General features: G+C 48.3%; 1 protein-coding gene across 3 annotated transcripts in view; it reads left to right on the plus strand.

Annotated features, from left to right (window-relative positions):
- The window catches only part of NT5DC3 (5'-nucleotidase domain containing 3), a 391,194-nt gene that overhangs the window by 275,091 nt on the left and 97,428 nt on the right, over window positions 1-18,675 (plus strand). For all 3 annotated transcript variants that reach the window (XM_086919171.1, XM_086919172.1, XM_086919173.1), the window contains exon 11: window positions 17,129-17,215. In XM_086919171.1, the coding sequence (XP_086775297.1) occupies window positions 17,129-17,215 (87 nt within the window). The remainder of the gene's footprint in view (window positions 1-17,128; window positions 17,216-18,675) is intronic.

Consider the following 18,675-nt stretch of genomic DNA (forward strand, 5'->3'; position numbering starts at 1 on the left):
CACAGCTGCCTGAATCAAAGTTCCACAAGAGTGCACATGTTGCTGAATCTCTGCCAGGGCACTTGGTACTAAGAATACTTCGATTTCAAGTTGCCTGTTTTGCACCTTGACAGCAGTGATTTGGCAGAAAAAACGACTGTAGGAAGGTACGATCCTTCTGCATGGTTACCCCCACTTTTTGCCTGGTGCTGTGATGGTTTCTGACTATACTGACTGGGATCCTGCTAAATCAGGACCCCAGTCTCTGTGCTTTCTCCCCTAAATTGGTTTGGTAAGGACTTGGGTACATCCTATATTGAACACTAGTCCAACCCTATCAGTCCCTAGTATGTGGTACTAAGGTACCCAGGGCATAGGTACACTAGGGGGTCCCCCATGGGCTGAAGCATGCCTTATGCCTCCCATGGGAGACCACTAGATTTGTAACTACAGGCCTGCCAGTGCAGTCTGTCTAAGCTGGTGCTAGCACCACCTACGAAAGTTATAGGTTTCCCTATATCTAAGGTCACTGCACTTAAAACCTAAAAAGTCACCCCTACAGCAGGCCTTTGAGATCCTGAAGGCAGGGTGCTTGGTTCTAAGTGTGAGGGTGCCCCTGCATGAGCAGTACACCCCAACTACCTAGGGAGTCCATTCTCCCGGGTTGTAAGTGAGGCAGCCATATGAAATTACGCTGTGACCATCTCAAAACTGGCTGGAACAAATTCTATCATGTTTGGTATCATACATGTTGGAATCATACCCTCACACTGTAAATGATGTGTGAGGTCATGATTCCAAGCACTGAAAAGGCCCTCCAGTAGGCCCTCCGTACTCCCGGTACAAGTCTTCCCGACCCTGCTGCTGAGTCAAGCTCGGGCAGGGGAAAGCAGAAATATAGGTATCCTGTCACAAAGAGGTATGACCACCTCCTAGACAGGATTTAGTGTATTGGAGCAGGGTGGGAACACTTGCCAGCACCACACAGTCTGTGTGTAGGGCGCACTTGGTGCCCTCCATGCATAGTCCAGCTCAGGGAGCCATTTGCTTCGATTCTGGTATTTAGCTGGACAAAGGACAGGGGAGTATCCTCCCCCTTGTCCAGACCCTCCTTTGGGACCGACCTCTGAATAGTCCCAACCCTTTAAGGGCTTACCTGTGGGTGGGTCCCTAGATTCGTCGTGGGACAAGATTTATTTCAGACACCACTTCTTCGACAGTCTGGGCACCCTGGACTTTGCTCTGGGCATTAAGGCTGCAACCGGCAAGACTCCTGCTGCTCCTGATCTCCACGCCTGCTGCAAGGTCTGTGCCTGTGCACCATACAGGAACCTTCCAAGGCCTGTGGGCATCCAAGACACCTAAATAAATCTCCCTTGAAGGGAAGGAGTCACTTTCCTGCATCTGCAGGCACCACAACTACGCTGACAGGTATGTTAATCCTGAGCTCCCATGGACTCTGAAAGGCTCAGCAACACAGGTGCTGGTCCTCCACATCCCTCAAGGCCTGACCTGTCCTCTCACCAAGTTTGAGGACAGTATCCCTCCTCGGAGCTACAGGAACTGAACTGTGCACCGAATTGACTTGCAGTTGCAAAGGCTTGTTGGCTTCCTTCCACCAAGATCTTCGGGCTCCAAGGAGCCCCAACCTCAAGTATCTCCAGTGACCAAGATCTTCATCCTCACCGCATTTTTGGTGAGCTGCACGAAGTCCTTTTGCATTTCATTTTACTTGAGTTTTTGTTGTAGAAATGTACATTTTAGTTTTACTTAGTAAATCAAAACTTCTAGGCAGAGGGAAAGAAAGTGATAAAAGGTGCTTATTTAATTACACTATAGCTGAGCTTCCACGCCAAGAATGGAACTTCCACAGTTAAACAAAAGCCTACGTAAACTTATCAATGACATAAGTCCCAAGCCCCACTCTGAGGGAAGTGCTTGAAATGGTAGTACATATATCAACAACTCAAATAGGAGAAAAGTTGGTTTCTCCAGTCTGTCAAAGTTGATTTGAGCAACTGTTAACATGCCTGCCTGTGGAACTTAGGAACAACCATTTGACAAGTGAAAAGTATTAAATAAATGACTATCTTTGGAACCTTACAACAAGACATTGACACAAATTGATCCCACTTGTAAGGGCAGTTTGTCAGATATCACTTGACTTTAGTCTCTTTCCTGGAGCACAGATTTCACCAGTAAGGTGGGTCCTAGCACTTTCTCGATGAGTCCACAAGAAATATGACTCATGAGTGCACTTTGTCAGAAAGGGATGATGGGTGAGACCTGGTACACAGTTACCCCAGCCTATAGTCTCTTTTCTGGGGCAAAATCTTCACCAGTAAGGTGGGTCCAAATTCTTTATTAACATATGCACCACTAGGTCTGCAAATTTTGCTGAGTCATGTTGGTGAAGAGAAAGAACTAAGTAAAAAAAATAATAAAGCTCCAGGCTGTGTAAGGTGATGTTCGATGCACAGCCATCTGATCCTCTGGATCACGTGTCTTTTTTGGTTCTGCTTTAGCTGTAATTTTAGAGCCTTTCTCTTTTAGGCTGGAAGATTGACAAGCAGAGTCTGAGCAGAGTGCCAAAGCCTCTTTGAAGGTTTTAAGGTTGAAGTGGGTATGATTGAGGAGATTTGAAAAACTCTCACTGGGTTGTGGTGTGGGTGAAGGTAGAGGAGAGTGCACCTTCTTCAGATACCCGGCCTTCATCCCTGCCATTCAATGAGCTTTAGCATCTAAGGTGATCTACAGGACCGGACAGCGTTCTGTAGAAAGAATTCCATTAATCTTTTTTGTATACTTTAGTTTTGCTGACCTACAGCATGGTGATGTGAGGTGACTTAATGGGTGAGTTACAGCTTGACCCAAAACGTAAATCTATGCCACCAGGAGGATCGTCAAAAATCATTCTAATAAATTAACCAGAGGTTTAGTAATATTGGGCATTTAGTCCTCTGGGTTAACACATTCAGCATGGCCCAGCACAGAGGTGCACAAAGCTCAGTATAAAGGGAGACTACGCATAGTAAGGAGAAATTTCATTTTGTATTTTCTTTACCTATGCACCTAAAGGTAGCACACATTTGGCAAGATTCAAGAGCTAATATGACGGTATCTTGATTAACAAGCATTGGCATAGCCAATAGGTCTCGCGTTTGGGACTTTTTAAGTGTTTAGCCATGCAACAGTTGACGCTGTTGCAGGAAGGATATTGTGCTGCATAACTAAATACTTATAAGGCCCCAAAGGCGAGACCCATTGGCTATGCCAGTGCTTGTTTTCAAATAGCCAAAACACCGTTTTAAAACCAAAACCATATCACACTAAAACCAACACACACACAGGATTTTCGTTCAACAGCAGGAATCCCCCCCAGACCAGAATGTTTTGTTTTCCATTAGAAAAGGAAAACTGACAACTTTATAAACTCGAAACCAGAGAGATAGTAATGTCACCTCACTGAACCCAGGAAAAAGCAAAAACACTCTGGGTACTTTAAACCACACCTACATTTTTTGTAACTTGACACTGTCTATTATGATATCTAAACAGAGCTCAGTCTTGTAATGAGGAAGTAGTATGTTTCTTTAAAGTAGCTGCTTAATAAATCAATACAAACTGTGAGTATATTCACCACAAAGTAAACGCCCACGTCATCAGTAGCAGTCGGTAGCCCACCAAAAATCATAATAACCGCAAATAGTTCTTGCTCTGCCACCTGTCAGGTTAAAACAGTCGCTGCAAGAAGAGCATCAGCTGTACTCTAGCCAGAGATTTCAATAGGTAAAACGTTTACCTGTGTTCCTGTGACGAGTAAACAGGTGCTTCCGTCTTTATAGCAGATATGATCCATTAGTCCACGTATCCGCTGCTTAGACGTAACCTAAATCTAGCACCATTTGTCCGTTGTTGATCTTATACCGATGTCATTTATCTGTAATTTGGACACTTCCGGGTCGCATATCCACCAATCCAGTGGTACAACATATTTCTAAAGAGTTGGCTGGGCACGGAGATACTGTTAAGGTGTAAGAGGATCTCGGATTGGAGCACTACAGATACACCAACCAATCAAAGTGCGCCACACATAATTTCTAAAGTGCGGATTGGTTCTAAAGTTCCCACGTGTCTCTGTCTGAAGTAGTTCTGCTGCTAATGTTTGCAGTGCTGCTCCGTTTTGAGTGGTTTGTGTATGGCTGTAAGTGGTGAGTTAGTCACAGAAGGGGTGGAGGCAGCTTTTTTTTTCGTCGGACCGGTCAAGCAAAGTTAGGCCCCCTTGCCGTTGTAGATGGGAGGGATGAATTGAGGAGAGGCAAACTAAATATAAGAAGAGGGGAAGGGAGGCGAGGGTTAATGACCGTCTAGTCTGGTGTGAATGAGTATCCTGCTATGACTGATAGCTGGACAGCCCCTTCTGGTTATTACCTACGTCCCTGGGCACAGGTCAAGAGTGACGCATGCAGAGCGCCGCGGAGGCTCCACATTATGGTGTCTGGGGAGGGAGAAGGAGGATGTACACTCTAAAGCACTTCTTGCATTTACAGAATGCACGCACATTCGGTGTCCAGTTTCTTATGTGACCATGGTTCGGTTCGCACTCTTTTGCTACCTTGATTGCTTTGTGGCATGTCTCACTGCATATCGGACTTGTGGAATGACTTAGCGGGTCCCATTTCTCATGGCACCCATGCACTTCACTTTGTTATACCTTTGTGTTGTTATGTATGTGCATTCAAAGTCAAACCTTGTAGAACGTAGAGCTTGTCATTTGCGTGCTCTTCAAAAGCATAGTTACTTAGGCTGAGCTGCTCCAAAAACAAGCATTGGCTGCGCTGCCATAAAAGTAATGCTGCACGGCCGCGAAATGAAATAAAAAATGAACAAAAATGCGAGTGGTGACGTGAGTTGGGCCCATGCTCGTACGCAACGGAAAAAATTGCTGTGTGCGTAATATCAAGCTGGTGGACGGCCTGGGTAGCACTTTTAAACCACCTACTAAATTTCTCGCAAGGGCAGCGCATGCGCTGACTCTAGTAGACCTAAAAAGGGCACAGTTGATAGAAATCTTGTCAGGTCACGGATATTTTATGATGCACCTAGGAGAAAGGCTGTGGTTGTTTACAGAAATATGAGGGCTTAGTTCGGCATGAGCGCCTCAGCTCAGGTTTAATCGAGAAACTTGAAAAAGGAAACCACTTGGGAGTTCATACATTGCAAAACTGAAGCACTGGACCTAAATGTTGCCATTGCACATGCTTCAAAGAAGAGGTTTCCCTGTGTCCATTTTTAGGTCTCACCTGACCCAGCGCTTGCACTGGTCTGGCCAGACCTTAAGTAAGAAGGGCTTCAAAAAATGCTACCGCCGGCTACAGCTTGCAGTGCATGTGCGCGGGCGTGCGCTAAGGAGCAGAGGCACCTCATCATGCTCATTAAGCACCCACGATCACTTTCACTTTCGACCGTGATCACTTTCGCTGAGCCCCTTTGATGTTTTCGGTCAATCATTTCTCTTTCCACAAACTCAATGCTTGTATTCCTTTATTTTGAGATGCTTTCAGTATTACTGTCCCACACACACAAACACACACAACCACACACACAACCACACACACAACCACAACCACACACACAACCACACACACACAACCACAACCATACACATACAACTACACATACAACCACACACACAATGACGCATACACACCACACACAAACACACACACAACCAAACACACAACCACTCACACACAACCACACACACAACCACACACACACACACAGCTACACACACACAACCGCACACACACAACCACAACCATACACATACAACTACACATACAACCACACACACAATGACGCATACACACCACACACACAACCACACACACAACCAAACACACAACCACTCACACACAACCACTCACACACAACCACTCACACACAACCACACACACACAGCTACACACACACAGCTACACACACACAGCTACACACACACAACCACACACACACAACCACACACACACAACCACACACACACAACCACACACACACAACCACACACACAACCAAACACACAACCACTCACACACAACCACTCACACACAACCACTCACACACAACCACACACACACAACCACACACACACACACAACCACACACACAACCACACACACACAGCTACACACACACAGCTACACACACACAGCTACACACACACAACCACACACACACAACCACACACACACAACCACACACACACAACCACACACACACAACCACACACACAACCACACACACACACAACCACACGCACACAACCACACGCACACAACCACACGCACACAACCACACGCACACAACCACACGCACACAACCACACGCACACAACCACACACACCACCACACACACCACCACACACACAACCACAACCACACGCACACAACCACACGCACACAACCACACGCACACAACCACACGCACACAACCACACGCACACAACCACACGCACACAACCACATGCACACAACCACACGCACACAACCACACACACGAAACACACACACGACACACACACAACCACACATAACCACACACACAACCACACATACAACCACACAAACACACAACCACACACACCACACACAACCACACACACCACACACAACCAAACACACAACCACAGCCACGGTCACCACCACAGCCACACACACAGCCATGACCACACACACAACCACACACAACCACAAACACACAGCCACACTCACACAACCACACACACACAACCATACACACACAACTACACATACAACCACACACACAACCACACAAACTACCACAACCACACACACAACCACACAACCATGACCACAACCACATACACAACCACATACACAACCACACACACAACCACACACACAACCACACACACAACCACACAAATAACAACCATACACAAACACACACACAACCACACCTACACAACCACACCGACAGCCACACAACCACACACACATAACCACACCCACACAACCACACCGATACATACTACCACCACACACAACCACACACCCAAACACACACCTACAACCACACAGAACCAAGTACACACCCAACCACACACACCCAACCACACACGCACACACACAACACACACACACAACCACACACCCAACCACATACACACAACCACACAATCCCACACGAACACAACCACACACAAACACAACCATACACAAACACACACACAACACCACACACCTAAAACCACAAACCACACAGTACCAACTACACACCCAACCACACACAACTACACACACACAACCACACAACCACACACACAACCACACACACACAACCACACACACACAACCTCACTCAACCTCACTCAACCTCACACAACCAAATGCACACTCAACCACACACATGACCACATGCACACTCAACCACACACACAACCACACTCATGACCACACACACCCACACACACACCCACACACACACCCACACACACAACCACACACACAACCACACACATACAACCACACACAACCACACACAACCACACACATGACCACACGCACACTCAACCACACACACAACCACACTCAAGACCACACACACTGCAATCACAACCAAACACAACCACACACACAACCACACACATACAACCACACACATACAACCACACACACACAACCACACACACACAACCACACACACACAACCACACACACACAACCACACACACACAACCACACACACACAACCACACACACACACAACCACACACACACAACCACACATACAACCACACAACCACACACACACACAACCACACACACACAACCACACACACACATCCACACACACACACAACCACACACACACACACAACCACACACACACACACAACCACACACACACACACAACCACACACACACACACAACCACACACACACACACAACCACACACAAACACAACCACACACAAACACAACCACACACACACATAACCACACACACACATAACCACACACACACATAACCACACACACTACCACCACACACAACCACACACAACCACACACACCCAAACGCACACCCAAACACACACCTACAGCCACACAGAACCAACTACACACACAACTACACACACAACCACACATGCACACACACAACCACACACACAACCTCACTCAACCTCACTCACAACCACACACAACCAAACACACACTCAACCACACACATGACCACATGCACACTCAACCACACACACAACCACACTCATGACCACACACACCCGCAATCACAACCACACACACAACCACACACACAACCACACACACAACCACACACACGACCACACACACGACCACACACACAACCACACACATACAACCACACACACACAACCACACACATGACCACACGCACACTCAACCACACACACAACCACACTCAAGACCACACACACCGCAATCACAACCACACACAACCACACAACCACACACACATACAACCACACAAACATACAACCACACACACAACCACACACACACACACACAACCACACACACACAAACACACACACACACACAACCACACACACACACACAACCACACACACACACAACCACACACACACACAACCACACACACACACACAACCACACACACACACACAACCACACACACACAACCACACTGTTGGACTTGGCCCTTCTGGCAGGTTCACCCCTGAACTTTTTGCCTAGTGATTTTCTGTTATGTGCTAAGTGATATTCCAAGGGCTTGATACTGAGCTTGCCCCCTGACCAGAGTCCCAGGACCAGTGGACTCTATTGTGCCTGCCCTGACAAATTGCTGGGACTTGTCTGATCTCTCTTGGGCCCCTGGGGCCTCGCTAAAATGTGCCTCGCTCATTCCCCTTGGCATCTCGTGCACGGCAGCCCGTCCAAGCCTCGAGCAGCGCCGCTCTACCCTGAGCCGCACCGCTTCGCTGGGTCGCCTGCATCCTGCCTTCCCCTCCTCTTCTGAGCCGCACACATTGGTCGCCCCAGAGAAACGCTTGTACCTTGCCGGTGGCCCGCTCAAGCCTCGAGTCGCACCACTCTCCCCTGAGTCGTGCCGCTTCGATGGGCCGCCCGCTCAAGTTTACTAAGAAGTTCACTCGCATTATCCCTGCAACCAGGTCGGGAGGTAATGTCCGTTAGGCTCTATGTGTAAGTTCTAGGCCTACAAGTATTGTATTCTAAGTTCTAAAAGTGCTGATTCCTGACAGTGATCAAGGTGGCCCTGTCTTGTACATATCCCTTGTGAATTCTGCCCGTGCCTCTGGCGCAATGTAAAGTGTGTGTTTTATCTAATGTATGTTTATTGGAATACAAAGGCTATTTTTATATATACCCTTGTGTGGAGTTTCCTTTGTGGTGGGCCTTGGGTGTTGTTGCTGGGGTGCGTGCGCAAATACTTAACTCATATCGCCTCCAAGTTTAGCCTTGCTGCTCGCGCCACGTTACCTAGAGGGCGAGTAGGGGTTATCTTGGCGTGTAACTCCCTTGCCCTGACCTTAGGAATGGTGATCCCTGACTGACCTTGACGCGAGTCTTGGCCAGCCAGGATCCCATTTCTAACATTGGCGGCAAGCGGTGAGGATAAGGATTTGTGTTTGCGATGTACCACAGTGGCAACGGGCCACACTACAAAACTCTGCATTTTAGATAATCACATTTTGGGGATTATTGTATGGAGTTTGCTAAAAATGTCATTTCTGTGGAAATGTGTTTCTTGTGCACTTTGAGTTAGGTGTCCCTAGCTCGGGAGGGTAGATCATCCCCCTAAGTGCAGTGTGTTTTCTGGATTCACCATGAGGGTGGGATCCAGTGGTGGCAGCATAAGTGTGTTCAGTGCATGTGTCCCCCGTCCCTGCCCTGGAGTTATGGTACCTGTGTCACGTGTGGTCAGGTTGAGAAATCAGGGGTGGTAGAAACTGCCTTACCAGTCTGGGGAGGGGTGTGTGTGGATGAATGGTGTGTGGCACTGGACGTGTGTGTGAGTTCTCTGGATTGGGAGCTTGCTGAATGCTTGTGTACTCTTGTTTTGCTCAGATACCTAAGTTCCGTATGTTAAACTTTTCCCAAGAACGTCTGCAGACAGTGGAGCCGGCTTTTGATTTCTGTGGTCTATTTAGAGACAGATGTTTGGAGTTGGTAATGTTTTGGGAGGAGAGAGGCATAGGGGATGGAGTGATTCCAAAAGGAGTGGCTGAGGTGTCTTCCAGCCCAGTGTGGTGGAAGAGGTTAAGTGTAGCCCAGCTAGGTCTTGGTGTAGGGGCTCACGTCCTGTCTCAAGAGGAGAAGGAGTGGGTGGGACTGCATGTCTCCAGGTGCCCGAAACCCAGTGTCAGGGCCTGGACTGTTTCTGGAGGGAACGTCAGGTCGGGGGCCTAGGCTGTACCAATAGGTCATTTGAGGAAGATCTCCCAGTGTGTTTGAAGAATGTAGAACATCAGTGAACATGATTTCATGGGTGGGCCTGAAGCTCATGGGAGTTTCCCCTGCCCCTGTGCCATTGTGTTAATTGTTGGGGAGTGACCCTAAGGAAAGGTTCTGGTCTTCCAGCCCAGTGTGGTGGAAGTGGCTCAGAGGAGCACAAGCCTGGTCTTCGTAGTCTGAGTGTTTTGTTCTTAGGAACACCAGGTGAGGGAGCCTAGCATGTCCGTATGGAGCGTCCTTGTAGGGAGATCTCCCGGTGTGGAGAGAACGTGGAGCGCCTGTAAGCAGGGCTCTAGTAGTTCTGTTATCTGGCAGTACCGCTCCAGTTGGGAGGGTACAGAAGTCCAGATGGAGGGGTGCGAGGGGGATAGGTTCCCCAGTGGAGTAACCCATGGGTCAGGGGCCAACCAGAAGGGTTGTGTCGCCAAGGAGTGACCAGGGTGATGCCACTTCTGTCCTGAGTGTCAGGAAGACTTGTACACGACACAGTAGTTATGTGTCACCCTCAAGGAAGTCCTGGTGCGCCAGGCATCTGACCAAAGGGGTACGTCCCTCGGTTGGGGAGCCAGTAGCCGGTGTGTCCGGATCTGGACGTAAAGGGCAACTATATGTAGTGTCCTGAAGGAACTCCTGCCTGAAGAGAAGGAACCGGGTAAGCTGTATGGGGGATTGACCTGCAGTGGTTGCCTTGCTGCTGAAGGAGGAGTGAATTCGAATCCCAGGTGGTAGACCAGTTAAGGGAGCTGTGACTCTGTCATGACCAGCCTGGTGTCCTGTAGGCACCGCACTGAGCCGTGTCTGCCTTCGGCCGCGCAGCCTATGCCGCTTGCCGTCCCCGTCTCGACGCGGTCCGCGAGCCGCTGCCTGCGCCGCATCTGGCAACCCGCAAAGTGCAACGCCTCGCTACACCGATCTTGTGCTGGTCTGACCGTGGTCACTGCTGCTGAGGGAGTAAAGGTCCCGAACTGGTGGGAGAGTTGTTCTGGGGGGTGCTTCAGAAGTAGAGGTAGGGTGGGGCATTCTTGCCCGTGACCTCTGGTCAGCCTGAGGGTGTGGACCCTAGGTTGAAGATCAGTGGTAGTTTGGAACTACACTGAGAAAGGGAGTGGAGAATGGCTATGTAGGCCAGGGGTTACTACCCCCCACTCTGTGGATTGGCAAGGACCAGTGGTATCTGGGTGGCCTAGGGCCTGGTCCTATCCGTGGACAACTAAGGAGTACCAGTGGGGTAGCCTAGTTGGGCCTGTTTTTTTTTTTAGTATGTGCTTGTCTTATGGATAGACGTGGCGTAGAACCGGAGGGTGTCCCTGCAGTGCGGGCCCGCGTCTGTGTTCTATCGCCCCAAGCAGGGAAGTCCATCACGGTGGTGATTGTTCTCCCCTGCGTTTTGGCTGGAAGGGGGTTGTGTTGGACTTGGCCCTTCTGGCAGGTTCACCCCTGAACTTTTTGCCTAGTGATTTTCTGTTATGTGCTAAGTGATATTCCAAGGGCTTGATACTGAGCTTGCCCCCTGACCAGAGTCCCAGGACCAGTGGACTCTATTGTGCCTGCCCTGACAAATTGCTGGGACTTGTCTGATCTCTCTTGGGCCCCTGGGGCCTCGCTAAAATGTGCCTCGCTCATTCCCCTTGGCATCTCGTGCACGGCAGCCCGTCCAAGCCTCGAGCAGCGCCGCTCTACCCTGAGCCGCACCGCTTCGCTGGGTCGCCTGCATCCTGCCTTCCCCTCCTCTTCTGAGCCGCACACATTGGTCGCCCCAGAGAAACGCTTGTACCTTGCCGGTGGCCCGCTCAAGCCTCGAGTCGCACCACTCTCCCCTGAGTCGTGCCGCTTCGCTGGGCCGCCCGCTCAAGTTTACTAAGAAGTTCACTCGCATTATCCCTGCAACCAGGTCGGGAGGTACTGTCCGTTAGGCTCTATGTGTAAGTTCTAGGCCTACAAGTATTGTATTCTAAGTTCTAAAAGTGCTGATTCCTGACAGTGATCAAGGTGGCCCTGTCTTGTACATATCCCTTGTGAATTCTGCCCGTGCCTCTGGCACAATGTAAAGTGTGTGTTTTATCTAATGTATGTTTATTGGAATACAAAGGCTATTTTTATATATACCCTTGTGTGGAGTTTCCTTTGTGGTGGGCCTTGGGTGTTGTTGCTGGGGTGCGTGCGCAAATACTTAACTCATATCGCCTCCAAGTTTAGCCTTGCTGCTCGCGCCACGTTACCTAGAGGGCGAGTAGGGGTTATCTTGGCGTGTAACTCCCTTGCCCTGACCTTAGGAATGGTGATCCCTGACTGACCTTGACGCGAGTCTTGGCCAGCCAGGATCCCATTTCTAACACACACACACACATAACCACACACACACATAACCACACACACACATAACCACACACACACATAACCACACACACACAACCACACACACACACAACCACACACACACACACAACCACACACACACAACCACACACACACACACAACCACACACACACACAACCACACACACACACAACCACACACACACACACAACCACACACACACACACAACCACACACACACAACCACACACACACATAACCACACACAAACATAACCACACACACACATAACCACACACACACATAACCACACACACACAACCACACACACACAACCACACACACACAACCACACACAAACACAACCACACACAAACACAACCACACACAAACACAACCACACACACACACAACCACACACACACACAACCACACACACACATAACCACACACACTACCACCACACACAACCACACACAACCACACACACCCAAACGCACACCCAAACACACACCTACAGCCACACAGAACCAACTACACACACAACCACACACAACCAGACATGCACACACACAACCACACACACACACACAACCACACACACACAACCACACACACAACCACACACACACACAACCACACACACACACAACTACACACATACAACCACACACACACACACACACAACCACACACACACACACACAGCCACGCACACACACACACAGCCACGCACACACAACCACACATACAACCACACACACACACAACCACACACACACACAACCACACACACACACAACCATGACCACAAACTCAACCACACACACAACCACACACACAACCACACACACAACCACACACATGACCACACGCACACTCAACCAGACACACAACCACACTCATGACCACACACACAATCACAACCACACACACAACCACACACACACAACCACGCACACACAACCACACACACAACCACACACACAACCACACACACAACCACACACATAACCACACGTGCAACCACACGTGCAACCACACACGTGCAACCACACATGCACAACCACACATGCACAACCACACATGCACAACCACACATGCACAACCACACATACAACCACACACACACAACCACACACACACACAACTACACACATACAACCACACACACACACACACAACCACACACACACACACACAGCCACGCACACACAACCACACATACAACCACACACACACACAACCACACACACACACAACCACACACACACACAACCATGACCACAAACTCAACCACACACACAACCACACACACAACCACACACACAACCACACACATGACCACACGCACACTCAACCAGACACACAACCACACTCATGACCACACACACAATCACAACCACACACACAACCACACACACACAACCACGCACACACAACCACACACACAACCACACACACACAACCACACGTGCAACCACACGTGCAACCACACGTGCAACCACACGTGCAACCACACATGCACAACCACACATGCACAACCACACATGCACAACCACACATGCACAACCACACATGCACAACCACACATGCACAACCACACACACAACCACACACACAACCACACACACAACCACACACACAACCACACACACAACCACACACACAACCACACACAACCACAAACACACAACCACACACACACAACCACACACACACAACCACACACACACACAACCACACACACACAACCACACACGCAACCACTCACAACCACACATGCAACCACACACGCAACCACACACGCACAACCACACACGCACAACCACACACACACAACCACACACACAACCACACACACAACCACACACACAACCTCACACACAACCTCACACACAACCACACACACAACCACACACACACACAACACACCCAACCACATACACACTAACACAACCACACACACACACCCAACCACACACACACTAACACACACACACACACACACAACTACACAACCACACACATCTACACACACAACTACACACACAACCACACACACAACCACACACACAACCACACACTCACAACCACACACACACAACCACACACACACAACCACACATGCAACCACTCACAACCACAAACGCAACCTAACACACAAACAAAAACACACAACCACACACGCAACCACACACGCAACCACACATGCACAACCACACATGCACAACCACACATGCACAACCACACACACAACCACACACAACCACACACACAACCACACACACAACCACACACACAACCACACACACAACCACACACACAACCACACACACAACCACACACACACACACAACACACCCAACCACATACACACAATCACACACACACACAACACACACAACCACATACACACTAACACAACCACACACACACAACCACACACAAACACACCCACACAAACCCACACCCACACAAACCCACACCCACAACCACCCACACACCCACAACCACACAACCACACACCCACAACCACACAACCACACACACAACCACACACACAACCACACACACAACCAGACACACAACCAGACACACATCCAAACACACATCCACACACATAACACACACACACACACATACACACACACACAACCACACATCCACACACACACATCCACACACACACAACCACACACACACAACCACACACACAACCACACACCCACACATACACTCACACACACACACACACATACAACTACACACACACACAACCACACACACAACCACACACACAACCACACACACAACCACACACACAACCACACACAAAACCACACACAAAATAAACACAACCACACTCACAACCACACTCACAACCACACTCACAACCACACTCACAACCACACTCACAACCACACTCACAACCGCACACACAACCACACACACAACCACACACACAACCACACGCACACACCCACAGAACCACACACACACAAAACACACACAAAACACACACACAACCACACACACAACCACACACACACAACCACACACACAACCACACACACACAACCACACACACAACCACACACACAACCACACACACAACCACACACACAACCACACACACAACCACACACCCAACCACACACCCAACCATACATGCACAACCATACACACACACAACCATACACACACACAACCATACACACACAACCATACACACACACAACCACACACACACACAACCACACACACACACAACCACACACACACAACCACACACAGCCCCACTTCCACACAGCCACAACCACACCCGCAATCGCACCCACCCACAACCACACACACAACCACAACCATGCACAACCACGCACAACCACAACCACACACACAACCACACACACAACCACACACACACACACAACCACACACACAACCACACACACAACCACAAACACAACCACACACACAACCACACACACAACCACACACACAACCACACACACAACCACACACACAACCACACACACAACCACACACACAACCACACACACAACCACACACAACCACGCATCCACAACCACGCATCCACAACCACGCATCCACAACCACACACACAACCACACACACAACCACGCATCCACAACCACATCCACAACCACATCCACAACTGCACCCACAACTGCACCCACACCCACATACACAACCACACCCACATTCACAACCACAACCACACCCACATTCACAACCACAACCACACCGACATTCACAACCACATTCACACCCACATTCACAACCACACCCATAACCACACCCACACACACAACCACAGACACAACCACACCAAGCATTGGCATAGCCAATAGATCTCGCCTTTGGGACCTTATAAGTGTTTAGCCACTCAACAGTTAATGTGGTTGCACCAAGGATATTGTGCTGCATAATTAAATACTTAGAAGGTCCCAAAGCGAGATCTATTGGCTATGCCATTGCTCGTTCCTTCATATGACTAATGCCAGAAGTTGTATTGTTGTATTCTGCTACATGTGTGGTTTAGAACTGCTTGTAAATTATAAGGGAGTAAAAGAAATGTAAGGTTAAATTAACCTGTGTATTAAAAGTTAATGCACTTTGGCAATCTCAGATGTTTTGGTACCACTTATGTTGCATATCATGTCAACTTTTGTTTTTTGAGCTGCACAACCTGCTTACTGTTGTTCCAAATGTTGGATGTAAAAAGAAAAAATAATGATGCAGTGTTTGGGTAGCCATGTGCAGAATTTGCCTGTGATCCCACTCCTTGCCTTTTTACTTTACAGGGTAATTTATATGAGTTTTTAAAGCTTACTGGCTGGAGAGGATCAAAAGTATTGTATTTTGGTGATCACATCTACAGTGATTTAGCGGTAAGTGTTCTTTATGTTGCTATACTGCCAGTTGATGAGTCCAAATAATGTTTTTGTCCTTAAAAACTGAAATCGGAATGGCACACTAAGTAGACTTATAGTTTATCTGAATATTGGGGCTTATAAATGATTGATATTTATTTTTGTATTTGGAATATTGTTTCCAATTTATTTCTTAGACACAAGGGCGCAGCTTCAGGGTGGATGTTTGGGGCAGGGACATAGCTTAGTCAGTGAGATTCGCGGTGTGTGAAACTAATTTCCAAACTAAAAAAGCAGTGGGCTGCAAGTGGAGGGGTGAGATGATTAAGCTTCGAGATGGACTATTTCCAAATGTAACAGGGCCAGTACTAAGTTGCATTAAGTGTGCCTCTGTCTAGAGTGTCACAGTGGGCACAAAGTGATGAGTTGGAATACTGCTCTGAGCGTTTGTCACACATTGGACTATATGCAAATAGTCATGCCATCACCTTTTAGATGTTTGATTGCAAGTAGTATGCCAGGTAACCTAAGACTGGCACAGTTTTGTAAATATACTACTGCCAAGTCCAAAAAGTAGTACATTTGCACCGATTCAAGGACAACTTCTATGGACGCAGATTTACTATCTGTTCTATTTTTTTTTTTTACTTCACAACGTTAATGTTGTCTCTGACCTATTCACCTAACTATAACAGTACTTTGTTTTCTTCAGTGAATTGCTAGCTTTTTGTTAACATAAAGTAATATTTCATTACCATACGTAAAGTCAACCCATCGACCGTGCATGGCCTTTAACCAACTCTATGCTGGCCTTTGGCCGTGCACAGTGGTGGCGGGGGGGGTTATTCACAGGACCTGGCCTGGCTTTGTGGGCAAACCAACCATAAGCACCCAACCCCATGCCCTGTGGCCAACTCTCGGGAAGTAGCCAACCCCACGCCAAGCACAGACTTTGATCGTGCCTCATGTGGGGTTAGCCACAGGACCTGTCTTGCAGCCAGGCCCTGCTTCGAACTCACCACAGACAGCCAACCACACACTTCACACATCCTTTGACCGTGTGCAGCGGGGCATTAGTCACAGGGCTTGGCCTGCTCTCAGGACTTGTGGCTAAATCCTCAGCAGGCTGCCAACCCCCACCGTACACAGCTTTTGGCGAACACAGTGTAGGATTGACTAAAGAAAATGTGTTTGCTTTTGGGACCCCATTTAATCTGAACTTTCCACCCACAATCTGGGCAAAAAAAGAGCTCCCTTTACTGAAAGTTTGGTGGAGATTTGTCAAGCTGTACCAAAGTTATAAGCAACACAAACATGCACTTCCAATGAAAACGTTGTCCTAACTAGAACTACCCAGCAGTGACCGCCAGTGGGACATATATATATATATATATATATATATATATATATATATATATATATATATATATATAGATAGATAGATAGATAGATAGATAGATAGATAGATAGATAGATAG

Source organism: Lissotriton vulgaris, chromosome 1_1 (genome assembly GCF_964263255.1).
Source record: "Lissotriton vulgaris chromosome 1_1, aLisVul1.2, whole genome shotgun sequence".
Classification (NCBI taxonomy): domain Eukaryota; kingdom Metazoa; phylum Chordata; class Amphibia; order Caudata; family Salamandridae; genus Lissotriton; species Lissotriton vulgaris.